The 22,268-nt window shown below is 35.6% G+C and overlaps 1 protein-coding gene across 3 annotated transcripts; it reads left to right on the top strand.

Annotated features, from left to right (window-relative positions):
• The first annotated feature begins 13,867 nt into the window (after positions 1 to 13,867).
• Positions 13,868 to 20,704, top strand: LOC140811790 (uncharacterized). Of its 3 annotated transcripts, none has more exons than XM_073169858.1 (9): positions 13,878 to 14,053; positions 14,909 to 14,977; positions 15,452 to 15,524; positions 15,609 to 15,734; positions 17,679 to 17,761; positions 17,862 to 17,937; positions 19,212 to 19,397; positions 19,505 to 19,633; positions 20,293 to 20,704. In XM_073169858.1, exons 2-9 carry the CDS (start codon positions 14,925 to 14,927, stop codon positions 20,455 to 20,457), a joined length of 891 nt encoding a protein of 296 aa, XP_073025959.1. In that variant the 5' UTR covers positions 13,878 to 14,053; positions 14,909 to 14,924; the 3' UTR covers positions 20,458 to 20,704. The 3 variants fall into 3 exon arrangements, with proteins under 3 accessions (XP_073025958.1, XP_073025959.1, XP_073025960.1); XM_073169859.1 differs by lacking the exon at positions 13,878 to 14,053 and adding an exon at positions 15,089 to 15,167 and having other exon boundaries at positions 14,949 to 14,977; XM_073169857.1 differs by lacking the exon at positions 15,452 to 15,524 and having other exon boundaries at positions 13,868 to 14,053.
• Positions 20,705 to 22,268: the final 1,564 nt, after the last annotated feature.

The following is a 22,268-nucleotide window of genomic DNA, read 5'->3' as shown; positions in this document are numbered from 1 at the left end:
AATAAAATGAACATTTTCATCTCGTTCTTTATATCCATGATTGGTATGATATTGGAAGGACCAATTCAAATGAGAATGGATATTGTCATTTTTTTGAGAGAAGGATAATTATTTAATAAATAAAATATTACATATAAAATCAATATTTACATTATTTTCATGATAATAATAAACAACATTTTTGATTATTTTGAAATTTAATTAAAAATTAAAAATAATTTCATTATATTCAAGTTGGTTTCATTTCTATTTTATTTCATTCCAGTATATCAATCAAGGCTTTATACCATAGGTAAGATTCAAAATACAGAGTGAATCTCATGTGAGACCGTCTCACGGATCTTAATCTGTGATAGGTCAACCCTACTCATATTTACAATAAAAAATAATACTCTTAGCATAAAAAATAATATTTTTTCATGGATGACCCAAATAAGAGATCTGTCTCACAAATACGACTCGTAAACCGTATCACACAAGTTTTTGTCCAAAATACATTATTGTTAAAAAATATATATAATTATATTCTAATTATATTCTTAGTATCTTATGTATAATAAAATAGTATTTTATAGTCTTAGTATCTTATGTATAATATAATAGTATTTTATAGTTGATATATTAAAATAAAATTGGGACAATTGGGCTTAAATCTCAAACCCAACAGTCCTTGTGTCAGGGATTTTTCCTTCTCATTCCTAACACAGACATATTAATTGTTTGGATTATTCCCAAAATTGATTTATTATTCCTATATCCTTCAGACATCACGTGAGCTCACATATTTTTTCTTTCTTTGTTTCTTCTTTCTTATTTTTCATTTCATCCTTTGTTCTTGTCCGAGAGAAAAAATTCGGTGGCCGAGTATTCACTGTGGAATTCAGAAATCTTGAAGCAAACTTCTCGCAGAATATGAAATCAAAACCTTGAAGCCATCTTCCATTTGAAGTCTTATATTCCAGAGAGTATTTAATTATTCAATACTCCAATGCTACATTTGGTTGGAGGATAAAATTATGAAATGATTACGAGATAAATGATAAAAAAATGATTAAAATAAATAATGATAAAATAATTTTATGTTTGGTATTATTAATAAGAATGTGATAATTAAGAATCTTTTGATGAATGACAAAAACTTGTGTGAGACGGTCTCACGGGTCGTATTTGTGAGACGTATATGTTATTTGAGTTATCCATGAAAAAGTATTATTTTTTATGGTAAGAGTATTACTTTTTATTGTGAATATGGGTAGGGATGACGGTCTCACAGATTAGGATCCGTGAGACGGTCTCACATGAGACTCACTCTCGATGAATTGACAAAATTGCCCATCCACTTCGACGACGGAGGCAGTTGGTGGTCGGCCGGCAGGGGCGGTGGTCGACGGTCGGCGGCGACGGCGGTGTGGTGGCCGACCGCGGCTGGTCGGCAGTCGGCCGGAGGCGGTGACGGGGTCTGTCGGAGGCATGGGGTCTGCCGGGGATCTGCTGGCAGTCGGCGGTCGGCCGGCGACGGCGGCGGTGGTCGGCCGGCGGTCAGTGGGCGGTCGGTGGCGGGAAGTGTTGGTGAGTTTGGATATATGAGAAGTGTAAAATTGAAAAAATATGATGTATTAAGAGTTTGATAAATAATCCTAGGGGGTGAGGAGTGATTATTTTATCCCAATTAATATAACCTAATCATTTATAGGAGGGATTGACTTAGTTAAATAAAAATCCTACCAAACATAAGATTAGGTGGGTTAAAAAATCATAAACTCACATAATCTATCCAACCAAACGTAGCGCAAAAGAACAATATTCAGAACCCTTTCAGTCTAGTTTAATCTGATAATCAAAATACTTTGAAGGTAAATTCTGGAAGAGCATAAAATTTGTAAGCTTCCAACAAGATTTTGTCGGTTTTATTTTGTTGGATGATTTCTTATTAACATGAAAACCTCCATTATTGTATAATGAAATCTTTGTTGGCTCCACGTGTGGCAATTTGAGATAATAAATATGAAAATAAAGAATAAATTAGACACCGAAATTTATGTAGAAAACCCATAAAAATTATTAGGATAAAAACCACGGGTAAGATGAAAAAAATTCCATTATAACATTTTATGATGTACAACTCATTCACTGTATTTTCAAATAGAATATACAATCTCTTAATATAGAAGAACAAACACCTTACAAATATTATATAACTAAGCACTCAAATGCTATACGATGAGAAAAAACTCGATGAAGGGATTATATGAAATGAGGGGAGGGATAGAGCTCCTTATCCTTGTGAAGACGCGTTTTCATATGCGTCTTCCATCTGAATCATTTCATCAATTCTGCCAACCGTTTTTTTCGTCTTCAAATTCTCCTGTCGCTTACTATTCCCACTGAATGCTACCGGTCCATTTGTTGACTAACTAAATCACAATGCATTAATTGCATTGTCATTCTTTGCCTATATTTCTCCCACTTGGAGATTTGACTGAAAATCAAACGCATCTCCACACATCATTTCAATCTTGTCATTCTCTGCTGCTTATGTTTCCGCTAGGCCCCTTATGAATCTACATCATTCAAACTTTTTAATGTTCACTTGCTTAGTCAGAAAATCAGCTATGTTATCTTTTGTATGGATCTTCTGCATATCGACATTTTTTTTTTTACTACTTCCCGAACAAAATGAAATTGAACTCAATGTGTTTAGTCATGGAATGAAAATCTGGACTCCTTGCGATGTGCAAGACACTCTGACTATCACAAAACAAATTAACATTCTGTTGTTTGTCCTGATTTCCTCCAATAACATTTTAATCCATATTGCCTCCTTACAAGCTTGAGTAGCTGTCATATATTCTGCCTCTGTTATAGATAACGTCACAACAGTTTGCAATTTTGAAACACAGCTTACTGTTCCGCCTGCAAGCGTAAACACATAACCAGTAGTAGATTCCCTTTTATAAGGATCATCTGCATAATCTGAATCGGCATAACCTTTGAGTGTAAAATCTGATCCTCCATAAAATAATACAGCATTTGAGGTACCATTAATGTATCGAAGGATCTTGTTAACAGTACTCCAATTCTCTCGTCCAGGATTCTTTATATACCGACTAACTGCTCACACTGCTTGGGCAATGTCCGGCCTTGTACAGATCATGGTGAACATCAAACTTCCCACTACTGATACATATAGTACTCGTAACATCTCCATCATCTCTGCTTCACTGCTAGGACACATCTCGGAGGATAACTTTAAGTTAACATAAATAAGGGTCGAAATTGGCTTACTATCTTGCATGTTGAAACGTTGCAAGATTTTCTTCAAATAATTTTTATGGGAAAGCTAAATCTTTCTGTTAGTTATATTTCAGTGAACTTGCATCTATATAATCTTGTTTGCTGGTCCCAAGTCATTCATATCAAATTTTCTAGCTAACTGTGTCTTCAATCTTTGGACATGATCTTTGTTGGGGCCTGCTACCAACATGTCGTCCACATACAACAGCAAAATGATATAATCATCACCAGACCTCTTGAAATACATACAAGGGTCTGCTCTCAATTTGTTGTATCCAAGGCTCATGATATAGGAATCAAATCTCTTGTACCAACATCTCGACGTCTGTTTGAGATAGTACAGAGATTTTTTCAACATGCAAACCAAGTCCTCTTTGCCTTTTTTCGCAAAACTTTCTGGCTGGAACATATAGATTTATAATTCAAGATCTTCTTGAAAAAATGCAATTTTCAAATCTAGCTGTTCTAGATGTAGGGCAAACACCGCACACAGTGCCAACATTACTCTGACTATTGTGAGTCGAACCACAGGAGAAATTATCTAATTGAAGTTAATGTCTTCTTTCTGAGCATACCATTTACCACCAATCTAGCACGATACTGCTCCACTTAGTTATTTATATTACGCTTGATCTTATAGACCCATCTGTCACCAATGACTTTCATTCCTCGTGGTAGTACAACAAGATCCCAAGTTTTATTCTATTTTAATGCCTCCAACTCTTCCTGCATTGTTATCATCTACAAGGATACATCCGAGATTTGAGTAGCCTCGTGGAAACTCGATGGCTCAGCATCATATGATAATAGACAATATGCAATATTGCTTTCAGTGATATAATCTAAAAGCCAACCCGGTGATCTTGTGTCTCGAGTTGACTGCCTCACTTTGAAAATCTCATACTCAACATGTTCTTGTTCTTCATGCTCTCGTACTACTTCACAAGAAATTTGACTTTCGTCCGTCTTATTTTCCACATGAAATATAGTAGTTTCTGAATTCAGTGTGCATTTGTCTCCCTTTACTTTATCTTCCTCAAAAATAACATCCATGTTGATAACAAGCTTGTGAACAGTAGGATCCCACAAGCGAATCTCTTTACTCCATCAGCATAACCCAAGAAGATATATTTTCTGGATTTCAAATCTAACTTCGATCTTTCTTGATCATTGGACAAAACGTACACGGGACTTCCAAATGTATGCAAATGAGAATAATTTTCCGACTCCCCGGTCCATATCTCCATCGGAGTATTCAGATCAATCACCAGTAAAAGAGAATAACTGATAATATAACAAGCGGTTTTGACTGCTTCCACCCACAATGACTTGTCTAGACCCCCAGCCCTCGACATAGCTCTTGTTTCGTCCAACAAGGTTCTGTTCATCCGCTCTGCTACTCCATTCTGTTGAGCTGTGCAAGCCGTCGTGATTTGTATTTTGATGCCCTCATGTTGGCAAAATGAATCAAACTTGTCATTGGTATATTCTCCTCTATTGTCAGTCCTCAGACACTTGATTTTCTTTTCACAATCAAATTAAACCCGTGCTTTGAAATCTTTGAAAATCTGGAAATTATCTGATTTCTTCTTGATTGGATTCACCCAACATCTCCTAGAGAAATCATCAATGAACGAGATAAAGTATCTCGATCATCCTAGGGATACAACCGGTGCTTGTCAAACATCCGAATGAATCAGCTCCAATATGCTTTTGCTTCTGGCAGTAGAAGTGCCAAAATTTAATCTGTGTTGTTTACTGGTAACATAATGCTCACAAAAAGGTAGTGACAGTTTTGTAAGTCCCAGCAGCAGCTTCTGTTCTGAGAGAATTTTCAACCATCGTTCTAATATATGTCGGAGCTTTCCGTGCCATAACATTGTTAGTTCTTCTCTGAACCAACTGATGCAACAACTAGTTCTACCTCTTTGTGTGTTTCTACCAAAAGTACATATGGATTTGCGTCAATTTTTTCCTCCTTCATAACTACAAGAGCACCCTTCACAATTTTCATGATTTCGTTCTCGATATGGGTTTTGCACCCAAATTATCATCCAACTGCCCTCAGGACAAAAGATTTTTTGTCAGCCCCTTGACTTGTCGTATGTCCTGTATGATGCGAATGATATCATCAAACATTTTAATTTTGATAGTACCGACCCCATCGATTTCCAAGGCATGATCATTTCCCATGAATACAGATCCTCCTGAGACTGATTCATAATGATCAAATCATTCTCTCTGAGACGTCATGTGCCACGTCGCTGCTGAATCCATAATACATGCGTCACAAAATTTGTGCCTTCTGCAACTGGTGCCGCATAGCTGAATAATATTTCAGCACCGCTCGAAGTACAAGCTACATTTCCTTGAGAACTCTTGTCGATACTCGTACACTCTTTCTTGAAGTGCTCTTTACCACCACATTTAAAGCAGTAAATATTTTCTTCTTACTTCTTGACGTTGATCACCGCCGCTTGAAGTACCTGCTTTCTTCTCTGAGAACCGCAGTTAAGACATCGTCGAATTTTAGAGAGCTCATAAGAATATTTTTGGTTATGTTGATGATAATTGATCATATGAATCTGGTAGATTTTGAAGTAGAAGCTATGCACGTTCATTTTCCTCTATTTTATGCCCTATAGAAGTGAGCTGGGCAAATAGAGTATTTAGCGTGTTGATATGGTCGGTGCATGATATCCACTGCACAATGAATAAGTGTTATGATAGATTGAGATGATAATGTCATGTTATTAGATTAAAAAAATTCCGGGAGAGTCCGAGATTGATGCATTAACTAATAAATTTAAACGATTATTCGTTTGTTTCAATCCATGTGCCGTTGGTTTTGCTACAGATTATAGACCGATGAATTTTCTAGATAGCACTCGTATAAAAAATAAGTAAAAAGTTGTATCCTACTTGTTGTGGAAAAATATGTGAATGGTGATATTTTTGCATTGACATATTCTTTCGTGGATGTTGAAAATGATTATAATTGAGAATGATTTTGTTTTAATTTGAAAGGTGTGCTGCTTCCACATAATATCACGAGGTTCGGTATTGTTAATTTTTTCTCAGATAAACATCTTGGTATTATCAAGGCTGTTCAACTGTTATTTTCGAGTAGTCACCATGCCTATTGTTTGAGGTATTTGGTGGATAATTCGTGAAGTTAGTTATTAATTAATTATTCCTTGAATTTTATATAAACCAATACTTTTACTTTTATATATATAAATAAATAAATATATATATATATATATATATATATATATATATATATTAATTTTGTTGTCATTATAAGTGATGTGAAGTTATTTGTTGCATGCATAACAAAATCACTAAATCACTGGTCTTTTGTGCTCAAGAAAGCTCCACATAACACTTCTCAGCATGATTTACACAATGTCTTAATAATATATTAGAATTTATGCCTCTTGGAAGGATGTTATTACAAACGACAACCCACAAAGTTGGGTGAACGCTTTTTTCCTAGAAAACGATGGGGTCATGTTATAAATAATAACATGCTCTAATGTTAGAATAATTAGGTTAAACCAACTCGTTATATCCCTATTTTCCTAGAAAACGATGGGGTCATGTTATAAAAAAATTACAAATACAAACAAACCTAAAAATATTTATGATTTCTATGAACCCGAGTTGTCATGTCCATGTAATGTATTTCAAATCCATATTCTTTACTCATTTGTTGCATAATCCGCATATAAACATTTATGATTTCAAAATCAACAGGGCTGCCCAGGAAGAAAATTATAAAATTTTGGTACATATAACAACACCACCATATCATCCCAGCCGACGACACTACATAGAAGAATCATTTTACATTAAAAACCTCATAAAAATTGTTACAAATTAAGAAACAAATTCATTAAAATATTAGCTTACATTAAATCTTTCCTTGAAAGATAGTTTGTCGTCAACTTTTTCTCTTCGCTAGTTGCTTCATCATATATGGCCACATTAATCGAATCTAGCTTTATATTCATGTAGATCACTCTTCACATGACTCGTACGATCTTTATCAAATATAATGGACTTGTCCTACATAAATGACTTCATTCACAATTTCATTTATAAGATTATGAGCAACCACATTATATGTCAATACCAATTTCATTCACAACACATGAATCATTCTCAGAATTATCTCCTATATACCACTTCATTCATTTCTTTCTCCACTTCAAAAACATTATCATACATCAATATATTAGCATCATTCCAACCCACCTACATCAAGTGGCTCATTCCAAGATTCATCTCCTCGCACTTTATTGTTTTCTGTGTCAATCCCATAAAAAAAATATTGTTTTCTGTGATTTTATTAGGTTATTTTAGATGTAATTTATTTCTTTGGTTTGTCAAAAAATACAGTTTTTTTTTTGTTTGTCAATAGTATTACTGTTTACAAGTTTTCTAATGATAACTTTTGTCATGATGCATTGTTAATTTGTCTTATTTTGGTCATTAAAGTTTACATGTGTTAAAAATAATAAATTCTGCTGTATGTTGTAAGCGGTGTTGACAACACCGATACACAATACCATAATCTGATACACACACAGTTTACTGTTTATGCACTTTTATGTTAAACAAGCCCCTATCACGTTTCAATTTATTATGATCTCATCCATTGGTTCTCTCACAAATTTTTCAAGTCTTGTTGCATAAGAGATACAATCTTCTGATTTTATCACCTAGTGCATAATCAATGTCAAAATATCTGTAGGTAACCGTATTTGTATATAAGATTCTAAGTTTGTTACAATGAAGTGAATAGCTACTGTGCTTATTTATACCAAAAGGTCAACTAAGAAAGCGTGGAAAGGAGAACAAAGCGTGTTTCCAAAACTAGTGCTCAACACTCCCCCTCAAGCCTTGTGTCGATTTCGAACACCAAGCTTGGAAATGAGATATTCATGCTGGTTTCTGTTCAAGCCTTTGGTGAAGACGTCTGCCAGCTGCTGGTTCGTTGAAACATAGCTTGTTGAAATAATTCCGTTCTTGATTTTTTCTCGAACCAAGTGGCAATCGATTTCTATGTGCTTGGTTCGTTCGTGATACATGGGATTTGCAGCTATATGCATCGCTGCTTTATTGTCACAATGCAACGTTACTGGAGTTGGCACATTTTCTCCCATATCTTTGTAAATACCAAGGATCCAGACGATTTCACAAGTTGTGTTCGCCATGGCTCTGTATTCAGCTTCTGCCGAGGACCTTGAGATAGTACTTTGTTTCTTTGTGCGCCATGATATTAAGGACTCTCCAACTTTGATGCAATAGCCAGTGAGAGAACGCCTAGTCATTGGACAACTCGCCCAATCCGAATCACAATATGCCGATATCTTCAAATCATTTTTTGCTGGAAATGTAATACCAAGTCCTGGAGATCCTTTAAGATATCGCACAACTCGAACAGCAGCATCCATGTGTGATTTTTTTGGGGAATGCATGAATTGACTTAGATGTTGGACCGCATAACATATATCCGGTCTCGTCATGGTTAGATATATCAACCTCCCAACCAAACGCTTGTATGAGCCTGCATCTTCTAACAAAGCATCCCTACCTGTAGCAGACTTATTTTCATGTCCTACAGCATCAAATTCATAGCTGGTGAGCTTGAGATTTTGCTCTATCGGAGTTTCACAAGGTTTGGCTCCTGCTATTCCAGAATCTGCTATGAGTTCCAATGTATACTTCCTTTGGCACAAATAAAGGCCCTCTGCTGATCTTGACACTTCAATCCCAAGAAAATATTTCAACAAACCAAGATCTTTCAGCTGAATTTTCGAATGTAAGAAGGCTTTTAAAGAATTGATCTCGGTATCATTATTTCCTGTGATCACGATGTCATCCACATATACAATTAAGAGGGTAACAAAGGTACCATGGCGCCGAACAAATAATGAATGATCATGCTCAGATTGAGTGTAACCAGCAGCAACCATGATACTAGCAAACTTATTGTTCCATTGCCTTGAGGCTTGTTTAAGCCCATATAGAGACTTGCGGAGTTTACACACTTTACGCTCCCCCTCGACGCAATATCCCTGTGGAAGTGACATATATATAACCTCATCTAAATCCCCTTGAAGAAAGGCATTGGTCACATCCATTTGATACAATGGCCAACCATGAACCGCAGCCAAGCTAAACAAACATCGAATGGTGACAATTTTGGTTGTGGGTGAGAAGGTGTCATGAAAATCGATACCGGGCTGTTGTGTATATCCTTTAGCAACTAAACGAGCTTTGAAACGATCTATTGAACCATCAGAATGGTACTTTACCTTAAAAACCCATCGACAACCAATCGAAACACTTCCCTTAGGAAGATCAACAATATCCCAAGTATGGTTGGACTCAAGGGCCGCAATTTCTAAAGCCATGGCATCTTTCCATCTAGGATCAGCTAGTGCCTCATGATAGGACTGTGGTTCTTTAACAGAAGAAATAGAGGCAAGAAAACTTTGATAGGAAGGAGAAAAATGAGAGTAGTTAAGAAATTCAGAAATGGGATATAGACAATTATTAGATAATGTGGAACAAGCATAATCCTTTGTCCAAATAGGTGGGATGGTCGAGCGGGAAGAACGTCGTGGACAATCAGGAACATCAGTTACTAAAGGAGGAGTAACAGGAGTATCAAAAACATCATCAGGTAAGGATGAATGAGAGGGAAAAATTGGTGAACTAGAACAAGTATCAGCAAAAGGAAAAATATCTTCATGAAAGACTACATCCCTAGAGACGAGCAGTTTCTTGGTATGAAGATTCAAAACTTTGTATCCCTTTTGGGTGTTAGAGTATCCAAGAAAAACACAAAGATTAGCTCGGGGAGAGAACTTATGTCCTAGTGGTAAAGAAGCAACGTAGCATAAGCAACCAAAGACACGGAGATGAATGTATGAAGGTGGATTACCCATTAGCAATTCATAAGGAGTTTTATTGTGCAAAAGAGGACTAGGAGATCTATTAATGAGATATGTGGCAGTCAACACACACTCACCCCAACAATGGAGAGGAAGAGAAGCTTGGAAGCGTAAAGCACGAGCAATATCAAGAATATGTCTATGCTTGCGTTCCACAATCCCATTTTGTTGTGGGGTATAAGGACAAGAGCTTTGATGAACAATGCCAAGAGAAGAAAACAAATCTTGACACTCGGTTTTGAAGAAATCTAAGGCATTGTCTGTCCTAATAGCTTGAATCTTGCTGGAAAATTGATTCTGAACCAAGGCAATAAAGGACTTGAGATTTCGAAGTACGTCTAATTTGGAGTGCATTAGATACACCCAGGTGCCACGAGAAAAATCATCTACAATGGTAAGAAAATATCTCTCCCCATTCATAGTTGGGGTATTGAAAGGCCCCCAAATATCCATGTGAAGTAAATGAAAACAATGCAAAGATTTAGTATCACTGTGCAAAGGAAATGGCAATCGTGCTTGCTTAGATTGCGGACAAATAGGGCAATGCAATAGTGACAAATTATTGGGCAAAAAAACAGCAAACGCATTTTCGAGCAAGACATATGACCTAGTCGTTTATACCACAGAAAATCATTAACAGAAGTACTAGTAAGAACCTCTTTTTGCAACAGTATAGTATTACAGTGGGGAAGAAATGAACAAGAACTATTGGTAGAGTGACAAAGAGTCTTCAAGGAATGAGAAGCTTCAAGGTAATAAAGTCCATTTTTTTCTTTACCAATCCCCACAATCTTCCCACTTTTGAGGTCCTGAAAGAGGCAAAAATGAGGGTAGAATGTGACAAGGCAATTATGGGATTTTGTAAACTTAGATATGGACAAAAGATTGAATTGAAAATCTGGAATGTGGAGAACATGTTGAAGAGTAATGGAGGAAGACAAAGTCACTGAACCTATTTGATCAATAAGAGTAGTACTACCATTAGGCAACTTCACTGAGCTATTGGAATTTGACAGTGGCTTACGATTTTGCAACAAATTTAGATCTCCAACCATGTGTTCATTAGCACCGGTGTCAATTATCCAAAGAGAAGATGGCTTAGAGACAGGAGATGAATGCAAGTTACCTGCCATATTCACCACAGGTTCAACACCTGTTTGAAGATTGTTGTTCCCCAATAGCTTCAAGATTTCTGCATATTGTGCAGAAGTGAATACAGGAGCAGAATTAAGAGCTGCATCATGAGTATTATGAGTGGGGCCAGTAGTATTCAGAGGCAGAGGATGGGCTGCAACATTCTCGACCAAGTTCACATCAGCAACATTCCTATGTCCTCGACCATAGCTTCGCCCAAAGCGTTTGTTCCCATTACCTCTGCTCTGTCCTCGGTAAAGACGATGCCACGGTGGATAACCAACAATCTTATAGCAATCTTCTTTCAAGTGTCCATTCAAATTACAATGATCGCATTTTATGCTATCTTTACGTTGGTCATCCATCCTGTTCTGATTTGAGTAAAACACGGTTGGTGAAGGCTCAATAATAGACAGTGATCGATGAGATTCTTCTTGAGAAACAATTGAGAAAGCTTGCCCAACTGTAGGCAGGGGCGACATCATCAGTATCTGACTTCGTATGGCAGCATAACTCTCGTTCAAACCCATCAGAAATTGGAGTAATCGATGTTGTTGATCATGCTCAACATATCTTTTAGCTGCAGCACATTCACAAGATGGTAAAATGACTAATGAAGCCAATTCATCCCAAAGTTGTTTGAGCTTGCAAAAATATGCGGAAATAGTGCTTTGTCCTTGAACCAATCGTCCTATGTCCCGATGTAGGGCAAAAATACGCGAGCCATTAACCTTATCAAACTGCTCCTTCAAATCGAACCAGACAACAGAAGCTTCGGTCGCGTAAACAATTCCACCAAAAATTTCTCGAGAAACTGTATTCAGTATCCACGATAACACGAGAGCATTACATCTGTCCCATTGCAATACCATTGCGCTGCCTGCTTCAGGTTTCTTACACGTACCATCGATAAATCCGATCTTATTCTTAGCTTGCAAAGCTATCAACATAGCTCTGCTCCAGATGCCGTAATTCTCAGTTCCTACCAAGTGATCATTGACTAGATTCATACCTGGAGTATCAGAGGGATGAATATATATCGGATCATTAAAACTAGGTCCATTCGCCATTGTTGAAATTCAATCCAGTAGTGAAGCTACAGTGAAGCTGGAATTGACGTTGCGATTCCACAAATCTGAGGAGATAGAATGATTGGACCAAAAATTTCACGATCCAAAATAAAATCAAGAGCTTGGATCTGAATTTCCTCGCTCTGATACCATGTCAAAATATCTGTAGGTAACCGTATTTGTATATAAGATTCTAAGTTTGTTACAATGAAGTGAATAGCTACTGTGCTTATTTATACCAAAAGGTCAACTAAGAAAGCGTGGAAAGGAGAACAAAGCGTGTTTCCAAAACTAGTGCTCAACACATAATCAACTGTTACAATGTGTTGTCAATTCAACCACCAAATTTAAACAACTAAATTAATTAATTACATTAAAAAAAAAAAAAAATTACCTTGGTTAAATATATGGAATTCAACAATGATTCAATATTAACAGCCTTAAATGAGAACTTGCTATACCCCATCGAAATAACCGATTGAATATTTGTAAACTACGTACGTTGTACACCCAATGAAGGCACCCTCTCATACAACCAATCTTAAATCTATAATATTTAATTATTCAAAAAACAATACACTCATAACTAAATAAACAAAATACGTATCATCAACCCGACAGTGTATCCATCAAATTAAGTTTTACTTCCATTGTTGAGTATTTCGCGGTAAATAAATTGAAATACAACTTCTCCCTAAGCATTGTCAAAAAATTTGGTAAGATGCATCGAGAATGGTAAGATAAAACTTAGGGATATAATTTCCAGTAGAGAATATTATTAAGTTGAAAATGAACAAAATAAAAAATCTAACAAAATCATCAATTTCTAACTCATCATCACTGCATGTATATTTTGTTATTCGCTTTGCTTTTTTCATTTGACCTCCAAATTGATGAGACACAAGTAGAGACTTTATTTAAAGATCCAAGTCCACTGGTTTTATTCAGTGTTCTAAAAAGTCATGTTAAGCTCTGCTTAAGCAGCTTAAGCTCAACAAAAACGCCCTGAAGCGAAAAAAAAGGTGTTTAATTAAGTGTGCTTAAGCACAATTAATTGCATTTATTTGTTTCTAAATTTTTATTTTGAAAGTATTTCTTTTTATTTTAAAATAATAAATTAGGTTTATAATTTTGATTTTTATTTTTTAATTTTAATTATGAGTAAGCATGTCTGATAATGATTTGACAAATATTTAGTATTTTTTAATGTGTTCTAGTTACAAAAATAAATAAAGATTGTAATTTTGAGATTTTGATGTTTTTATAAAAATAGAATTAATATATCAAAATTAAATTTATATTATGTATTATTTTATCTATTTATTGATATTAAATAATTACAATTATAATGAAAATAAAAAACGTTTTTAAACTTGTACATTGCGATAATATTACTTAAACTTGAAGAATTGGGAGTTTCACGTCCACGTATTGGTTCCAAATTGCAGATTAGGGTTTCTACTCTTCTCGTAACCTGTCGAATTATCGTCTGAGGTTGTTTAGAAAATGGAAAACATTGAAGGGGAAGTGGTTAATATTCAAGAACTTGTTTACAATCTCTCCACTTACAAACAACAGCTTCAACAGGTACTCTTTCATGTTCATCTGCGCTTGAATTAAATGCGAATGATTTGCGGGAAACGCTGAAATTTGTGTAGTTCGTATTGCGTTGTGTTATGTTACCTCGAGTTATTGATTCAGAACTTTAATTTGGGCTCGTAACTTTGCAAGTTCGTATTTTTTTTTTTTTTGCTGAGTGGGCTTAGTGAGGTTTGGATGAGGCAGAGGAGCTTTGATTTCTTTGTTCATCAAGAAGTGGATAGAGAAGGAAAACGTCCTCTGCTAAAGGAGAAGTGTAAAATTGGAGGATAAGACATCTTTCTATGTAACTTTCAAGAATTTGGATGGCGGCCTGACTTGCACTTTTGAACATCACAGAGATGAAGTGCAAAATTGTTTTTTTATATGATCGATATAGGTTGCTACATACTTAGTAATAAACTAATTATGGTCGCTGTAAGGCCTTTGCTGAATTGCACCGATTACTTATTGTTCTATTCTGTTTTTCTTAGACTCACTTTACTTCGTGATATCCCTATGAAAATTTTGCTACCTTAGCAAAAATATGATTAATGGTTGTATAGAGTTAAAATTTTAGGGATGAGTAATCAAAACATCGGTTTTTTGTGATTTTTGTTCGTTTGATGTTTTGGTAGTTGCTCAGAATGGGTGTACAACTCCACCTTGTATGTTTTTTTAGGTTCTTTTTAAAAATTCTAACTTCGTAGCAAAGGAATCCTAGCATACTGCATACCTATTTCCTTACTTTTCCTTCTTTACTTGTATATTTAATTACTTTGTTCCAATCACTTCTTCTTTTTTAAGTTTTAAATTTGAAAATTACAAGAATTTTGTAACCTTGTTTCCTGTTATTTGCATCAGGTTCGCCAACTGTTGGATGATGATCCAAAAAACTCTGAATATCTGGAGATGGAGAAGGAACTTTTGGAGGTTATATCCTTTTAATTATTTATTATTACTTCTTTTCCGGTTTTGCCCATTAGAATAACCACTTATATCTCCAATTGCCTTTGGTTTGGCATGTACATTGGTTTCTCTCAGCATCTACTGACACTTGGTTCCTAGAATTGATCTCAGACCAACATATGTGAGAATCAGAAGTCAATAATGATATACCACTGTATGTTAAAAACTCTGATGATATTTCCTTCCCGTTTTTATGAAATTTAATATCCATACATCTTCCCCCTTCTCAAATATTACTATTGCTCGAACAAGTAGCTTACAGGAACTAGCTCTGACTGAGAAGAGATCTTTTTACCCTTTGGTTAGTTAAGGCGAGGATATCTTGTCTTGTTAAGAGAAGCATACAACCCTGATGTAGAGAAGTGTGGGATTTGAAAAACTAATGGTCTGAGAGACTTTACAAAGATTCCCATCAGTTGTGTCTTGGTTCTATTGCAGGTGTGCTATGTTTGGTGATGGCCAGCTTGCAAGTCTCGTGATTTTCAGATGTCACTCAGATTTGAAGTTCAAAGTTTCTGTTTTTTAGTTTATTTTGCCCGAAGTAGCTGTTCATTTGTTGGTTTTTATTTGGACTTGGCTCATTTTGTGGCTGCAGGTGATCGAATTGACGGAGGAACTTCTGGCAACTGCAAAACAAAGTGATAGTAATTCTGGATTTGGCGATGGGATTAGCACCGAACCATCTTCTGCTTCCCATTTTTCTTGGAGCTCATCTAATCCGGTATGTCATATTTAAACTTATTTCAGAGATTGGTTTTGTTTTTTTCCTGGTTCAATTAAATTTTTAATTCAGCTTAATTTTTGACTCGATGCTGTTAGAAAGTGACTTTTTACTCCATCTGACTATATTCTGGTCATTAATCTAAAATTTAGAGTTGAATATCGATTTCCTGGAATAGCTGAAGTAGTAGAGTGAGATTATGGTCGTTTTGGATAAACTAATACTTATTAATATGTGTCTTCGACCTCGATTGAGTGAAGTAAAGTCAATATCTTAGCAACAAGATTGACAATGTTGTGTAAGTGTTGAAGTTGATAAAAATTTTCGGGAAGGATTGAAAAAATCTGATGATGATTGATTTTATTTTGGAGAATTGATAACAAGTTTTAGAGACTAAATTCAAACCATGTAAAATGTTCAAGGTGCACGTGTTCCCTAAATCCAACTTCAAAAGCTCAATGCATGGTTTCATCTTACAAAGTGAAGCGTATTAGGACATGGTGTTCTAGAATCTAGAATCCTAGATGCATGGAAAAAATTCCACCACAGATTCTCTAATTGCATTTTATAAACAAATGAACAATTATAAAAACAGGTATTAGAATATAAGTAATTACTTGATACTCTATATTTATTTCACATTATTTTCATAATTAAGTCCTTAAAGCTTGCATTGAAACTTTAAGGTGCACTTAGGTGCATTCTTCGCTAAAGGCGTTCATGATGGCCGTGGATACTGTATATTTATTTCACATTATTTTCATAATTAAGTCCTTAAAGCTTGCATTGAGACTTTGAGGTGCACTTAGGTGCATTCTTCGCTAAAGGGGTTCATGATGACCGTGCCTCGCTGCGCCTTGAGTGTAGGCCTGTGTTCATTGGACTTTTAATGATGTTGAAACCAATTGAATAGAAGAATGTCATACCCTATGTTGCATGAGTGGACATGATTTGAAGGAGAAAACTCTTGAATATGCACTCGGAGAGGGAAAGATGGGAGTGTTGAGTTGCCATAGCGGTGCTTTAACTGCCGGAAAAACTTTGTCTTATGCCAGAGATCTGACCAAACTTCAAATCTATCTATACTATTTTATTAAGTTTGAGACACTTAGAGTAACTACCTTAGTGTCGTGGTCTGTTTTAATAAATTATATATATTAATAAAATGTTAAAATTTTAATGCAAGTTATATGTAATTCAATGGATAGAGTCATTGTTTTTTGAGTTTAAGTTATAGGTTCAATTCATACTGAGGCCAATTTTTTATTCTTTTATTTTTCAATTTATTTTTTATTTTATATATCAAAACTACAATGTAGTCCCTCACTATTCTTAATTCTTATAATTATATTTTGATCCTCATTTAAATATAAATCAAATGAATTATAAAAAATATTATACAAGCACGCAACGCTTACGTCGGTGTACTAGTTGAGTATTATTTTTCCGCAAGGAGGCCGGGGAGCAGTTGGTTGTTACCATGAATTTTCAGCTGTCTTCAGGGGAGTGATTTCATTGATGAATCGCAAGCATTCATCTGGTTGTGATCTCAAACTGCATTTGTTATGGTGACTGGAATCAGTTTGCAATCGGAATCTGAAACTGAAATTGGATAAGAATTTTTTTTCTCGGTCTAGTTGGTTTGCATCTTGATTTATGGTATTAATATGTTATGTATTTGCTTAAATTGATCGTCTTGTGTGCCGTTTTTTATTGTATGTTTTTAATTTTCAGTGGTTATTTTAGACCTTGTAGCAGATAAGTGGTGCAGTCTTCGGTCTTCCCATTTTGTAACTTTTACCCAAGTTGTGTCTTGCTAGTTTCCAACTGTTCTTTTGGGTTATTTTTCATGAACTTTTCCCTCCACTCTAACTTGGTCGTGATTGTACTTTCTATGTTCAGAACTTCAGCTAGTGAAACTAATTTTGTTTATTCCGCTATCAGAAATCAGGATCAAGAACTGAAATTGTTCATAAGTTTCCTGTTGGCACCAAAGTTCAAGCCGTTTGGAGTGAAGATGGAGAGTGGTATCTGAATTTTCAGAATATATTATATGCTAATTCAATTGAATTTCTTTTGCTTGTGTTCTTTATCTTTTCCGTGGCTTATTGATGGAATGATATTCAGGTATGATGGAACTATCGAAGATCATACTGTGAATGGATATTATATTTGTTATGATGGTTGGGGTAACAAGGAAGAGGTATGATTTAATTGCCACAATCTTTGAAATTAGCTCTTTTGATTTGAGCCAAACAATTTAATTTTTGTTGTATTTAAATTCCATATCCCATGGTGCATTTTTTTCTCATTTTGTTTGGTATTGCGATAATTAATCATTGACAATGTCTTTTTTTTGTGCATGTTTATTTTAGTTCATGACCAGCTTTTTAAAATTAACTATCTCAATAATGTATCAAATGATTTTTTTTAAACATTGATTTTGTTAGTTTTCCTCTGGAATTCAAAGTTTTGACACTCTTTGGGAGTTAATCATATGTATGGACCTCCTACTTTGTCTCTTATTATAGTGTTCTAAAAAGAGGTAGGCATTCGGCTACCTAGGCGACTGGGCGTTAAACGGTTTTTTAAAATTAATTTTTATAATATTTAGTAACATTATATACTAATATTTTAAATTATTTTTATTTTGTTTTGGATATTAAATCATTTTTTGATATAGATGGGAGAACATGACTAATAAAAAATAAGATGAAGTTTTTTATTTTAGGATATTAAATCATTATTTAAATTAATTCAATATCATCTTTGTGATCATCCTCTTTTTTTTTTTAATGCAAAATCATCCTCGTGAAGTTTTTCACTCTAGACGTAGACGAAATGAAGTTTGATGTGTTCGAACAAGCCATCAAATGACATTTCTTGTTAGACTTTGGTTAAGAGATTATAACAAATTTAACTTTCATTTTTTTAATTGGATTTTTAATTTAAATAAGAAGACTAGTTTTTTGTTTTTTTAAAAAAACAAAAATAAAAAAATAAAATAAAAGTCCTAATCGCCTAGGACCGCCTAGAATTCGTGCAGGCGGAATTGGCACCTAAGCTGGCCGACTAGCCCTTTTTCAAGGCGGTCGGCCGCTGCGCCGTCGCCTAGGCCGATTTTAGAACGGAGCTTATTAGTGCCTAATTGTTTGAATTGAAAATCCCTAGTGTCATGCTTCGTGATGCAAACTGCAAAGGAATCTTGGTGCCAGAACTCTGATCTTATTCTTCTTTATATGGTCATCACTCTGTTTATTGCTGGTTTTCAATTTTTGTTTACCTTCACAATTTCCAACAAGTCGAACTAACTAAAATCTCTTAGTGACAAATTTGATGGCCCAGAAATTGTTATTGGAAATAACTTACAATCTTTGATTTCATTCTTTTAGTCTTTTGTTTGTGCTCGCATAATGTTGTACTGAAATTTTCTGAGAACACTTGATTTGAGTGGCTTTGTATAATTGGTGATTCCAGGTGGATCCTGATAATGTTAGACCAATTCAAGAAGACACGGCTGACCCATTGCTTGAAGCTGAAAAGGTGGCTGTGGCTACAAAGGAAGCTCTTAAACGGAAGATTGCTCAAGCTGCTGCCAAAGATTTCCAGTCCTGGACTGTGCCCGAAAAACTTCAAATCAATCTTAATGATCCCGAAGATGTTGTATGTTTAGAATTTCTGAACAGTTTTTTGAGTCATAAGATCATATTTCTGCCACAACTTGTCTAGAGTTCTGCACTTTCTGAATTTTTACTTAACAACCTTGCTAGAAAGCGGCAAAGCGAAAAAAGATACATGCTTTCAAGTCCAAGATGCGGTTGGAAGAGAAAGAGGTTACACAGAATAAGAGACAAAATGCCTGGCAGCAATTCCAGACAACTAAAGGCCGGGCCAAGAAGGTATGCTTGCCAGCAACTCTTGGGCAATAACAATGGCACTTGCATGGCTGCGGCCTGCGTCTGGAATTGACTTGATAACTTCCTACATGATAGCAGTCTCTATCCTTAATATTGAAATTTCCTTGTTTATGCTGTTCACTTGCTTTGCTCCTCTTTTCACCTACAAACCTCAACATTCTCTAAATTTACCAGTCGGAGATCAAATGTTGAAAAAGTTTAGTCACCTATGTTCTATTCGAAGGCTACATTAGATCCACTAGAACTTCAATAAGCAGGTCGAAAGAAGCTCTCAGCGAGTCTTATTCCTGTTATTTCTTGATTTGTTTATACATCCAAATGGTGCGGAGCTTTTGTTTTATATTCCAAATTGTACGAATTTTCTCATCTCTCAGTCTTTTTTGCTCAGATTTCCATTTACATTTTACTTTGTTTTCCCTAAATTTGTCGATAACCTTTCTCTGATATCTAAATTTCAAGGCATTAGGTGACTAAATGTATGGGAAGCTTACATATTGGTGTACAACTTTAAAAACAAAACTTGATCCTATTTGTCATTCTCTTCATTGTTCATGACAATTTTTTATTTTAATCCTTTTGGACTTATTCCTCAGGTTGGATTCTTCTCTGGTCGATTTAATCCTTTTTGACTTATTCTTCAGGTTGGATTCTTCTCTGGTCGAAAGCGAGAGAGCATATTCAAATCTCCAGATGATCCGTTTGGGAAAGTTGGTGTAACTGGAAGTGGGAAGGGCTTGACTGATTTCCAAAAAAGGGAAAAACACCTGCAGCTAAAGGGAGCAAATATGGAAACTGCAGACGACTAGGTATCAAATATGTAAGAAGCATATTTAGAACCGGCCAATATGTGATCCAATTTACCAGCTGTGGGAACAGTGGAAGGGCCCTAGAGACCAATTACTGGAATTTATATCCCCTAACAGCACTGGCTCTGTTTTACATTCTGCGTACTTGACGAGGTTAAGGTTTCTTGAAATTTCGGATGTTTTAGTATTAGAATGCACTGAGATTTCATATTTGGTATTAGGTAAGAATTGTTCAAGCTTGTTAATAGTTCTCCATTGCTTTCCAATTTCCAATACGTGTTTTAGCTTTTAATTTACCAAATTTTTTTTTTTTTTTTTTTTATGCTTGTAACATGACAAATCCATTTCGTTTACCCGTGATTACATATGGTCTGACTTCCAACATGATTCTACAAGGAAAAATTGTGTTTCAAAAGCTATTGCATCGTGCACGGTCCCTAGATCAAGTCAAACTATTTCAAGGATCGGGCAATGGTGCAAAAAGGTGATTTTATAATTCTGTAAAGAAATACATTAGTGATCTTAATTAAGTTCGACCTATGAGTATCGAATTCCCAAACTGATAATGCGGTGCATCTATCAACGTTGAGGAAGTGCTTGAACAAATGCAAATCCTGTGCCACTTTTTACGATACTGTTCGCTTATGGGGTAGCTTAATTTTTGGGTGCCGATGATGAGCCCCAGCTTTCCCTTTATTTCAGGCTCACGAAGAAATATATAGCAATAATGATTCTGGTACCTATGAATAAAAACAAAAAATCATATGAGAATGTCATCAAAGAACATAATAAGTAATAAATGAAACAAGGTAAAGTAGAAATAGGAGAATAGTAAATGAAACAAGGTAAAGTAGAAATAGGAGAATATCCCACCAAGAGTTTGCGGACTAGATCGAGAAGTTACAAAGAAATGCCCTTCCTTCAACTTGTCTAGTACCAAAAATTAGAAAATGTGGAACAATTTAAAGGAAGTCCTAGAGCTCGTAATAATACCACAACGCTACATATTGAATGGAAGGTGTTGGGGGGGTAAGTTGGCCTAGGTGCGCTTGGTAATACTTCAGAGCTCTTGGAAGAACTCGAATAGAGGAAAACGGAGACCTGCTTCTAGTTGATGTTGGAAAAAAGGTATACTAACCGTTGGGAGCAAGATATGGTCGATCTTTGGAGGTCGGGATGATGATTTTGTGGAAAAAGGAATGTGCCATGAAGCCGTAAGGTCTGATTCACTGGTAAGAGAAATGTGAGAGCATGAGTGATCATACCATAATGTAATCAGCAATTGGTCAAGTTCATTTGTTGACTCACGTGAAAGATTTCCTTACCAGGACGACTATGGCTTACGATTTCCTCATCTTGAGAGTGGTTGAAAAGTTCGGGATTTTCTCTCTCGATTTCGTAGGAAGTTCATCAGACTCCTTGGTCCTTTCGAAATCACAAGTCCTTTTGGAAGCACTTGAAAAATTATACTTAGAATCAGGGGAAGACAGATTTTAAAGGTAACTAAACAAGTAGAGGACGAAAACTTACCCGGAAGGAGCGTAGGAAAATATTTGAAGTAAAGGACTAGGGGAACGAGCAAATGAACCGTTGAAGTCGGGCAGTTGAGCGAGCACTCATGTTGTTGTCGTTGGCAGCCTGTCGAACGAGCGAGGGGTGATATGCGGTGAGGGCGAGGCTGTCAGCGAGGGATGATGCGTGGTTAAGGCTGAAATTGTGTGCAATGTGTGAAGTTGCGCTGAGGGGCGAGGTGGATGGTGAAGGACAAAACTAGCGATGAAGAATATATTATGTGGATAGAAAAGAATTAA

The sequence above is a fragment of the Primulina eburnea genome, chromosome 14, assembly GCF_022965805.1.
Source record: "Primulina eburnea isolate SZY01 chromosome 14, ASM2296580v1, whole genome shotgun sequence".
NCBI lineage: Eukaryota > Viridiplantae > Streptophyta > Magnoliopsida > Lamiales > Gesneriaceae > Primulina > Primulina eburnea.
Note: the sequence above shows the minus strand (reverse complement) of the source record. Positions and strands in the feature narration are given on the sequence as shown.